This window comes from Lissotriton vulgaris, chromosome 5 (genome assembly GCF_964263255.1).
Source record: "Lissotriton vulgaris chromosome 5, aLisVul1.2, whole genome shotgun sequence".
In the NCBI taxonomy this organism is placed as follows: Eukaryota; Metazoa; Chordata; class Amphibia; order Caudata; family Salamandridae; genus Lissotriton; species Lissotriton vulgaris.
Window position 1 is genome coordinate 357,858,974 of NC_141693.1, and position 12,249 is coordinate 357,871,222.

General features: G+C 47.0%; 1 protein-coding gene across 1 annotated transcript in view; it reads right to left on the reverse strand.

The window, feature by feature from the left end:
- Positions 1–12,249, reverse strand: part of LOC147710896 (alkaline phosphatase-like) — a 224,356-nt gene that overhangs the window by 141,227 nt on the left and 70,880 nt on the right. The window contains exon 4 of the mRNA XM_086921672.1: positions 9,721–9,895. Within this exon, the coding sequence (XP_086777798.1) occupies positions 9,721–9,895 (175 nt within the window). The remainder of the gene's footprint in view (positions 1–9,720; positions 9,896–12,249) is intronic.

Genomic DNA, 12,249 nt, shown 5'->3' on the forward strand with positions numbered 1-12,249 from the left:
TTAATGAAACCCCTGTCTACTGTTGTTAAGAGATAGAGGTTTGCATCAAAAACCATTGGTGTTGCTTGGGAACTCCCACGTGCTACCAATGGAAAGTCCACTTGACGCAGAATAATGCAAAGAAGGTCTTTGTGCCGGTTTCTGCTACTTTCATTTGCACAGGTTTGCGTCACTTTTTTGACGCAAACCCAGCACAAAATATATGTTACTCTGGGCCGTGGTGTGAACAACATGCCCCTGACATGGCCAAACGCATCTGTCTACTGAATGGCCTTGTGCAAAAAGACGTTACAGAAGAAGTTCAAAAGTCCTGACAGTTGTTGAATTTTTCTCAGCTCACATTTCTCCATTCCCCAACCCATGTACTAGTACACTAGTGTTTTTTGGGGGGAGCCATTATTCCCCCAAGACTGAGCCAAGTTTATAGCACAGAGGAGCTCATTTGTTTTTGGACTTCTATAGTTTTCCCAGTGGCAATAGAACCCTAAAGTCTGTTGTCATTTGTTCAAATTCTCAAAAGAGCCCTTTACAATGGCCTTGCACATGCACTTTTCCTACAAACCAGAAGTCACTAAGATAAAATAGTCTCTCTTAGTCCCAATCATGATTTTGCGCACTCCATAAAACTGCATCTTAAAAACTGTGCCTTATAAGTAAGCAACCAATGGGCATTTCTTTGTTTACAAAATATTGGCATCAAATCACATTCCAAATAAGTTAATGTCATTGAGGTTCCCCAGTGGGAAGAAATTATGATTATTATTTCTCACACATCAACATATTTGATTCTCCTCCATTTGCGTTAACCAGTTCAATTGATTTGACCACTAAGTAATAGAATTCGTTTTTAAATGAACTCATCTTGGTGCCAGGATAACTGATGTTTTAGTCCAAATTCACCTTTTTCTATTCTAAAACACTTTTACAGTTTCTTAACACTATTTTTGTCTAGATAACAGACCTGTCACTTCTTCATGAGATCTTGCTTATCAAGTGCATAACCCCCCTCCCAGCATTGGTCTTCTCCCACCTCTTGCTTCTCATACACTAAGGGAACGTCCCTTGTTCCTTCATAACCTTGCATCATTTGACACCTACCCACCCATATTGAATATTCACACTTATTCTTGCATCAGAGTCTAATGTACATTACCACTGTGCATCCAACATTCATACTGAGCCACTGATCCTAGTCGGGTGAACACCATTGAATGGGAAGACAGCTTGAAGTCCACTAAATGTTTATTGCGCGGAGACTGATCTCATTGGAACTGTCCATAAAGCCTTAGGTACATAGGGCCCGATTCACAGAACTAAGACAAAATCCTAAACTTACAACCATTTTGGTATTCACAGAAGGCACTTACTCATTTTGGTATTTACAGAAGTTGGGAATCCTAACTTTAGGACTCCTAAACTGAGAAAAATCCTAACTTTAAGATTTTCGGTATTCACAGAAGGCATTTAGGAGTCCTAAAGTTAGGACTCCTAACTTCTGTGAATACCGAAATGAGTAAGCGCCTTCTGTGAATACCAAAATGAGTAAGTGCCTTCTGTGAATACCAACATGGTAGTAAGTTTAAGATTTTGTCTTAAGTTAGTTCTGTGAATCAGGCCCATAGTCTATACACCCAGTTGATTGATTTATCTTCCCACATTGATAACCTGAATTCTATGTCAGGACCGGAGGCTTCAGATTATGCTTTTTCCTTCTTCGTTTTTTTATTTAGCTCAACACACAGCAGCCAAAAAGCAATAACACGAGCCCTAAATCTCCAAACAAAGGTAAAAGGGCTAGAACATTAACAAAAAATTTCATTAGAAACTACAAGTCCCATGACAGCAAGCCAGGCAGTCCACAGCTTAGTCCTTCCTCAATGTCCATACAGGCTAGAAATGACGTCCTCTCTGTGACTACTTCCTCTTTCTTCGCTGCTTCGCAGCCAGTTAAGTGTTACTCCTTATCTCCTCATTTGTGTGGAACTCTTTGCCTGTTGCTCTGTTTCCTTTTCAGAGCCCTTAATAGTCGCGGGGACATTCGCGGTCCTTACGCGACTTTTGCCCAGTTCGCGGCCTCCTCCGGCCGCTAGGGGGCGCCGGAGCGTCTCGCTGGTCTCAGCGCGGTCTTTCTCCTCAGGGGAACCGCGCTGGGGAGAGCGAGCCGCCGGAGCCCTGTTACCGCCTCACCGCTATGCCCGGGTCCGTCCTGGGTCAGTACTCTGCCCTGATTCTTTGGAAAAAGTGACGCCCCGCTGGGGTCTGTAAAGCGGTTATAACCGCTGTGCCGCCTACGGGCGTTTTCTTTGTCAGGACACGATAGTAATCCCTGCTTCAACCATATCGCAAGCGCCCATGGAGGTGGTTGGACCCGGTTCTTGTAAGGGTCGGCGCGCTTGGGGTCTGTGTCCCCCCCCCTCCGGTTACACTGGGGCCAAAAGCGGCAGATTCGCTCTGCACCAAAATTTGCGCAGGTGCTGCCTGCTGTCCTGATTTTGTGCCTCCCAGTTCCCTGCTAGTTGGGCCATGGATCAGGAGGAATATTATGAGGAAGGGGAATCCCATCAATACTTAAATGATGAGGAATTCTACAACGCAGTTGACAGCTCTATTTACCGCTGTGTGTAGGAGATAGTAGGCCCTATGGAGGACCGCCTGTCTGCCCGCATTATTCAGGAGTGTGAGAGGGTAACTCAGGCCCATCTAGGGGTCGCAGACCCGTCAGTGGTCCCAGCTAGCAGTGTCCCGCCTGCCCCTAAGAGGATGTGTAAGGACGGTGTTTCTGGGGCGGCGCAGGGTGTGGACAGGGACGCCTTTGAGCGCTTGCGTGACACCTTTTTGGCCAAGGCGACCGCGCCTACCCCTGCACCTCCACCAACCCCGGGCCCTTCGGGGTCCATAGTCACGGCTCCCTTGTCCCCGGGTGGTATGTCACCGGCAGACACGGATGACGAGGAGGAATCTGTGCGTTCTTGGCACCCTTCGGGCTCCGCCGCCGACTTGCCCCAGGACAGCTCGGGCATGCTTGACCCGGATGAAATAATGCATCCGCGGTCGGCTGCCTGGACCCCGGGGGAGAAGGAGAAGGTGGCGAAGTTCGTCGCAGGGCGCCTCCGCAAACCCCTGGCGAATGAGGCGAGGAGTTGTCTGCGGGGAGAGTGCCCTAGGCCTATATTGGAGGGCAAGGTGGCCCTTACTCCAGAAATAGACCCAAAGATGGCCACCTTCCTTGCCAAATTCGTTAAAGATCCTCGCAAGGGGATTGATCGGTCCTGGCGTTCCTGCCAGGATAAACTTTTGGATGCCATAGGCCCGATCACGAAGATACTAGACATGGCTGAGGAGGCTAAAGTGTCAGGGACGGCCATTTCTCCAGACGTGCTCTCTAATTGGGCTCAGAGAGTGGTAGTTTTCCTGGGCAATGCAAATTGCGCCCTCTCGACCGAGCGTCGTAGGTCCCTCTTAATTAAATTGGACCCGAAGCTGGGTGACTTGGCCTCTTCTGAGGCGGGGGCGGTGGCCCAAGGGGGACTCTTTGGGGACCCTTTCATTAAAGAGTTGGGGAAATTCGTTTCCACCTTTACGTCCCTGGACAGGGCTCAATCAAGCATTAAAAAGGTTTTCCAACAGCGTTTCTCCCGGGGGGCTGGTCGCGGTGGGGGCCGCGCGACCGGCCGTGGCGGTCAGCAGCAGGCTGGCAACAGGAATCAAGGCTCCGGGCTAGGTCAATTTAACGCCTCCTCCAACTACAACACCTTCTACCCCACCAGGGGCCAGGGCTTCCGAGGCAGAGGTAGTTTCAAGAACACCGCTGGAAACAGTTCAAACGGTGAGTGTCATCCCGGCGGCTCAGGTCCGCATTGGGGGGCGGTTGGCTTTATTTCCGGAGGCCTGGGCCGCGATCACATCGGACTCTTGGGTCTTGCAGACCGTCCGAGGATTTCGCATAGACTTTTACGATCGACCCTACCAGCGAAGGCCTCCACATCCTATCGTTTTTTCTCACGCAGATGCGCAGTTGGTCGACAGAGAGGTCTCGACTTACTGAAAAAGGGAGCCATTTGTCTTTTGACGCAATACCCTCCGGTTTTCTGAGCAATCTATTCCTAGTGGAAAAGACGGATGGGGCAAGCGACCGGTAATCAACCTCAAGGAGTTCAATGGATGGTTGGTTTACCGGCATTTCAAGATGGAAGGTATCCATCTGTTGCGGGACGTGCTACTTCCCGGCGATTGGATGGTCCGGCTGGACCTCAAAGACACATATCTGGTGGTGCCCATTCACCCCCTGCACCGTCGTTTTCTTCAATTCCGGTGGAGGGGCCAGGTTTTTGAGTTTATCGCCCTTCCATTCGGGCTTTCCTCAGCGCCTTGATGCGTCACCAAGCTACTCCACCCGTTGGTGGAACACTTGGGGAGCCAAGGGGTGCGGATGATTGTCTATTTGGACGACATCCTGTTGATGGCGCAATGTCCCAAGAAGCTATTGCTTCAACTTCAGCAGACAGTGTCCCTGCTCCAGGGGCTGGGGTTTGTCGTGAACGAGGAAAAGTCGGTTCTCTCTCCTTCTCAGTCGTTGGTGTTTCTGGGTTTTACGGTGGACTCGGTGCAGTGCACCCTGAGTTTACCACCCAGGAAGATAGGGAAGATCCGTCACATTTTGCGCCAGACGATCTCAAGGTCTCACACTTCCCTCCGCCAGATTGCCGGGTGGTGGGGTTACTTTCTTCATCCATCCAGGCAATCTTCCCGGGTCCCCTACACTATCGGGCCCTTCAGCGCCTCAAGGCACACCATCTACGTCGGGGATTGACCTACGATCAGGTGGTCCCTCTCTCCGCCGAAGTGAAGGAGGAAATGGCATGGTGGCTCGCTCATATGGAGGCCTGGAATGGTCGGGCGATTTTCGGACCAGTTCCGGACTTGGTGATAAAGTCCGACGCCAGCAGAGCCGGTTGGGGCGCCCGTTGCAGAGAGTTCTCTACAGGCGGCGCCTGGTCGTCCGGGGAGCAGGAACTGCATATCAACTGCTTAGAGCTGTTGGCGGGGTCCTTCGTGGTGTGCTGTTGGACCAAAGAGTCAGTTCGTTCCTGTGTCCTGCTTCGGATGGACAACATATCTGCTGTCCGCTACGTCAACCATCTGGGTGGACCTCGCTCCAAAGCCCTCGCGGATCTAGCAGAGGATTTCTGGGATTATTGCCTGGCACACCACGTCTCAGTGACGGCGGAATACTTGCCGGGTCAGGCCAATCAAGTAGCGGATTGGCACTCCCGGCACTTGAGGGACTCCAGTCAGTGGAAGCTGGACCCACAGGCCTTCAGGTGGCTGGACAGTGTTTGGGGCCAGTTCTCGGTGTATCTCTTTGCATCCCGCCTGGACCATCAGTTGCCGCGGTTCTTCAGCTGGAGGCCGGACCCTCTCGCGGAGGCCACAGATGCTTTCCTCCAGGACTGGGGTCCAGAGAGGTCGTACGCTTTCCCTCCGTTTTCAATGATTCTGAGGGCGGCCCAGCTTCGCCGCCAGCGAGCGGAGGTGATCATGATGACCCCCTGGTGGAGATCTCAGGTGTGGTTTCCAGTTCTTCTGGAACTTTCTTGTGATTCTCCAATCCTACTCCCCCGGTTTCCGCATCTTCTTCTCAACGCGGACGGGGACCCCCATCCTCTGGTGATGCAGAGCTCTCTCCACCTCATGGCGTGGAGGCTTTCGGGCGACGCTGGTCGCTCCTAGGCCTTTCGGGATCGCTGAAACTTTCCTCTCCAAGGCCTGGGCCGGTAGCACGGCGAAACGATACTGCTCGGCCTGGGATAAGTGGTCTCGTTGGTGTCTTCGACAGGGTCTGGATCCCATGGTTGCAGGCGTCGTGCCAGTTCTAAATTTTCTGGCGGACTCGGCTTCGGCCGGCCTGGCGTATCGTACTCTCAATGCAATGCGTTCGGCGATCTCAGCAGGCCACCACCCGGTGGAAGGTGCACTGATTGGGGCACATCCTTTTGTCTGTAGGCTTTTGAGGGGCATTCGCCTTTCCTTGCCCCTGGAACCGCGATATTCGGTTCTCTGGGATGTTAACCTTGTGTTGAATCTTTTTTTGTCTTGGCAGCAGAATAGATATTTGTCCTTGAAAGAGCTCTCAGCTAAATTAGCCATGCTTTTGTGCCTGGTTTCATGCAGGCGAGTTTCGGATGTGCGAGCTCTGGATGTTTCAGCGAGGGTTTTTTCCCCCGATGGGGTCGTCTTCACTTTGGGGTGCCGTACGAAATGTGGGTCAAGGACGATTTCCTACCCGTATTTCGTCGACGTCCCCAAACTCTGTGTGGTGCAATGCTTGAAAGCGTATGAGGAAGCGACCCTAGAACTTCGCCCTGCGGGCGAGCGACAGCTCCTGAATGCGTTGCGAAAACCGCACAAGGCTGTCTCGTCACCCACCATTGCCAGATGGGTACGGTGGATCATGCAAGAAGCAGGTATTGATACGAAGCAGTTTGGTGCTCATTCGGCCAGAGGGGCCATGGCTTCAAAAGCCTTTTCGTTGGGAGCCCGCTTGGAGGACCTCATGCGCGCGGCGGACTGGTCCTCGGATTCCACTTTTAAAAGGTTCTACTTTAAACCGGTGGTGGATATCGCACAATTGGTGGTAAGTAAGCTTTGAACTAGCATAATCTGAGGCCTCCGGGCCTGACATAGAATCGAAATTTGCCTAGCATTGTAACGGTAAGTTTCAATTCTATTAAGGACACGGAGGCGAGGATTATCCCTCCCGGGCCTTCGGTGGAGGCAGTTACCCCCGTTCTACAGTAAGTAGTCAGTTTTCCTCTACTGTGCAGTTGTAACCTTCACTGTTCTCACAGTCATAATTTTTTCCTGATGGTGTACATAGGGATTCTTTTCCTTGCACCGCTGACGCTTTGTGTATTTTTCTTGCCAGGAAATGATGGTGCAAAACAAGACCAGTGATACTATGGCTTGACTCGCGCGAAGAAAGAGGAAGTAGTCACAGAGAGGACGTCCTTTCTAGCCTGTATGGACATTGAGGAAGGACTAAGCTGTGGACTGCCTGGCTTGCTGTCATGGGACTTGTAGTTTCTAATGACATTATTGTTAATGTTCTAGCCCTTTTACCTTTATTTGGAGGTTTAGGGCTCGTGTTATTGCTTTTTGGCTGCTGTGTGTTGAGCTAAATAAAACAGCGAAGAAGGAAAAAGCATAATCCTCGCCTCCGTGTCCTTAATAGAATTGAAACTTACCGTTACAATGCTAGGCAAATTTTGATTCTTCACCATTGCTAAAAAATGAGACTCTCCTGTCTGCATATCATATTCTTCACAGATCAACAGTCATATAGTGCAGATGTGGACATCCAACTTTCCACCTTGGACGGCGCCTGGGAAAGAAAGTCAATTCTCAATCTTCTTTATCTTTGGAATCTTCTTTGCATCTGATCTCTTTGTACATTAGCTCAATGATCTTTACAAAGTCTACGGTCCCTCCAGACTTTCTCTTTTGTGGTAGCCATGGGGTGGGATTTGGGGATTTATTAATTCATGATATGGCAATGTTTGCTTTATGCTTTATACTTTGTATGCTTCACCATTGGTCTCTTCTTTTTAGTTAGCCTTTCTGGTTCTACTATTTACATTGATTATTGGCGGCTTTGCTATCTTGTAGCCTGACATTTGACCTCTGGTTGTGAACCACAGCAAATGTTACAAAAGAAGAAGAAAATGTAAATCTATTTTTACTGCTCATTCACCTTTGGAACTCCAGCAATATTATTTTGGGGTTGCTACAGGACCCGCAACACAATTAGCTCCAATGCCCATGCTGGAGAGAGGCCTCTTGTTTCAACCACCTTTAGTCTCCCTAGCTCCTTCACATGGGAATCTGCCCTCTCAACCTGTCCTCCATTCCAATTTCACATTACATGTGCCCTTTGTCCAATCACAGTGGGCGCCTCATAAGGGGGCTCCTGTCTGGCCCTCAACCAAAATACAGAGTCCACAATGGTGGCACCCACCTCACTCCTGGGGAGCATTTGAGTGATGCCCCTTTGTAAAGAGACAACAAGAAATCTTTGCCAAACATTGTGATAGCAAGAGATGGCATTTGAATAGAGGTTAACCTCTTTGCTGCTAAGAGTTTCCCCATCTGGCCCTAAGCCTCTTATGGATGTTTAGGGCAATGCACACTTAACCGTCATACCTTTTTTCACAAAAGGTGTCCATGCCAAATCTGCATCCTTTTTTCCACCATCCTGGAGATTCTAGAGGAACCCAGTGTTTGTAGATTCCCATTGAGGAAACTATGAGAATAGCCAAAATACATTATATTTTTAGGGGACAAATGGGAAAGAAAGTGCCGTGTAAGGAAAGCATGTGTTTTTTTCTATTTTTCTAAAAATGGCATTGACGAAAGGTTTGCTGTGCTAGGATTGCTGTCTTCCCAGCTTTCAGAAACAAGCAGAGTTTTATCAAATAAACTTTTACCACAGGTTTTGTGTTTTTCTAAGAGGTAGTCCATTTCCCCTACCCTAATTTTTGCGCTTTCAACCTACTTGCAATTTGTGATGAAAACAGGTGTGAAACCCCTTGGCCATTCAGGAGTAAACTTGTGCAGATATACCAGTCAGCAATCTGCAAACAAGTTTACTTCTAAGGCCCTGATTCCGATCACGTTAGGAAAGCCCTCTGAACGACTCGGTTCTGGAGAGCATTCCAAGCGAATCGTGCTCTGGGAGTCCGTGCTACTGATTCTGATGCATCCGTATAGTGACAGACTTGGTTCGCTCGGACTCCCATTGAACTCTATGGGAGCCTGTGTACCAAACACGTACATAGGCTCCGATTGCAAAAAGGGGTGGGTGGGGAAAATTGTGCACCATGTTGTGGTGGACCCCATGGTGTCGTACACACTGGTCATGGTTGGGTAAAGGGGACCCATGAGTAACCTCCGGGTCTGATTCGGAGAGCCCGGGGTGAAGTGGGTCCAGCTATGGGCCCCCATAGACCGATTCCGGAAGCCTTTATGATCCGGGCAAACCGAATCTGAAAGGCTGTCCGCATCATTCATCGTACTTGCTCGCTTGGAAAACCTAGTCTATAGAGCTGTATGAATCAGCTTTGGAGGGCTATATCTCCCCAATTGCCTTACGGAACCGATTCAGTCAGAGCTAAGGCTTTCCAGGCACAGTACTCTGTAGTTCAGAACTGTGAACGATTCGGTAGGAAACAAGGGCTCCGGATTGGTTAAGGCAATTCCAAATCCGGTTCGGAGCCCTTTCGATCGAGATCGTAATTGACCCCTAATTTGTATTCATATTCTTGTGGGTTCTGGAGCATGAGTTAAAAAAGTGGGGATCTTGAGGATTCCATAGCAGGATTGAAAGAGCAGGTATAATGCCAGGAAAATCGTGATGGAATCATTAACTATGGTGACAACATCATACTGACATGGATAAAGAGTCTTTGTCACATGCAGCCTTTGAGCAAAAAATGCCCTTATAACAGAGTAAAGGCACAATATTTACAAGCTATGTTATGCTATGAATTTACACTGTGTAGTGTTATTTAATTGTGCAGGTTTGCATGCTTCAGATGGGACTGCATTTTTGAGTTTTTGCTTTGTGAGACTACTTCTGATCGAAGGGCTCCAGGACGCTTGACAACTTTTTGAACTTTGCAACATGGGGTGAAGTAAGGGCCAAGTATCCAACTTTCTACTGACCTGCAGCTTTGGCCCACTTGAGAACTGAATCCACCTCATTGCCTTTGGTGGTGTTGCATTGACCTTTCACCGCAGCCGCACTCACGCCAAGAGTTCCCATGTTTGTCTTTACCCCACAGAGGAAGGCTGTAGCAGTGCCAGCACTGTCTGGAACTTGGTGATCGGTGTTATAAGTCTAGGAGATGCAAATGCAGAAAACAATGACGTTATGGAATTGTAATAACAAGACAATGTAAAAATGTTAATATTTTAATATGGAAATTCAGTGCAGACAATATGTGGGGAAAAATCGATAGGGACAGTTGTGAATAAGGGCTTAGTCTAGGAGGTTTTGAATCTCACTTTCAAGAAAAAGGGAAAACTAATGTTCACAACATAGGAAAAAACATAGACTAGTCAATTTCTTATGGATGCTTACTGCTTTAAAAAACCGAAAATGGCCAACAAGGGGATCATTTACAACAGGTTTCAAAGAGGTGACATGTGAATGTTGCCGTCTTGTAGCTGTAATTCCCTTTAAGCTTATTCACAGACCTAAAACGTTCCGATTTAATTCTATAATGAACTGCGGCCTCACAGGTGAAATATTACTTTATATACAACATAACTTTTGATCTAGCTCTCCTGTGGAAATTGCAACCTTCCATTAAGGGTCTACTCAAATCAACCACAAAAACAGTCCTGGAGAAGGTCTTCCGTATTACATACAAATAGAGACCGAAATGTTGACTTCTTCTTCAACAGTTAACTGTGGGATCGACATCCATAAAGCACCTGCTTTGCACAATGGACTGACTCCATATTAAGAATGGATTTACCATACACTGGTCTATGGTCAATGCCTAAATAGAAATGTATTGTGGACAGACATGTTAAATGTATAGTTGTTTTGCTGATCACGTACACTTTATTTCATAACTTTTATCATTACAAAGTTTGGATCTTACAATATGTTGTCTTTATTTGGTTTTCTTAGATCATTGTTTTTACCTTCGATGTATTCCTTTGGATCTAATTCTGCATGTCATAGCTCAGAACATTATAATTAGCTTCAAATATTTAAATCCTATTGTAAATGATCTCCTTGTCCACCATTTACCTTTTCATAAAAAGTACATAGCCTACACTGAAATAAGTATGCCATTGGTTGAAACGACTTTGGCATGCATTGTAAAGAATGTGATACATATCGAAATGAATAAATAACATACATTAAGGTAATGGGTTTAAAGAGTTTTTAAATGATTATGCTAAGTGTTGAAATGAATAATAAGTGCTCTCAAAGTAATTTGACACATGTTGAAATTAATATGGCACCTCTTTAAACGATTATGACCCATGTCTAAAGGAATATGTTGTTCATTAAAAAGAATATGAATCTGGTTGAAGACTATATGAGATAAATGAGACAGATTATGAAATGCCTAGCATATTGAAATAAATATGAAGCATGGTTAAATTATATGACATCCAATTGAAATGATGATGGCATGTTTTCAACTGAATGTGACCTGTTGAAATGCATTTACAAGCACTAAAATTAATATATCCGGCACTGCAATTAATATTACATTCATTAAAAAGAGAATATACCCTTTGAAAATGCAACCCATGGATTTGCATTATGAGGAGGTCGTGGTGGAAGAACATGAAGGATGAGTAGCTTATCACATGGTTTCATGTGGTGATACCACTCAGCTCAAAATTCAAATAATACTTTCTCCAATTGCACACGTTCTGTAACAAGTTGTTTGCAGATGAAACTGTCAGACAGGTGGAAAGACTACCAAAAAACCCAATCTTCTCCGGCAGACTCCCATGTGTTCATGTTTTTGCCATTTAACCACCTCAGTTGTATGTACGTCCTAATGATTGCACCTGTGCATGATTTTCACAATACCAACTACAGAGTTTCTTGCAGCTTTAGATCATTCGGCTCCTTACCTGTTGTGCCTTAGTTTTTTAGTTTATTAACATTATGTTACTTATCAACAAACAACTCACCAACCACTTCGAACTACAACGCCTTCTAAACTGCACCCAATCAGGATTCAGAAGTTACCATTACACTGAAACTGCACTCATCGCGGCCCCATGCGACATTTGAACCATATTGGACCGAGAAGTGAATGCACCCCTCATCCTGCTTGACCTCTCTGCACCCTTCGACCAGTCTCCCACCACACATTCATCAAAAGACTCCACAATATCGGCATTCGAGGAGTGTCCCTCAACTGGATAGGCTCACACCTCACAGGAAGAACTCAGAGAGCCAGACTACCATCCAACAAATCAGAATCCAAGAACCTGATCTGTGGAGTCCCTCAGGGCTCATCTCACAGACCTGACTAGTTAAACATCTATATGACTCTGCTCGTCAACATCATCAGAGTCTAAGTTATTACCGTCAGATCCTAAGTCGATGACATCCAATTCATCCTATCCCTAATCAACAAGACAACCACACCAAGAATCAACTTTACCAACCGCATGATCAAGGTAGCAGAATGGATGAGAAACAACTGACTG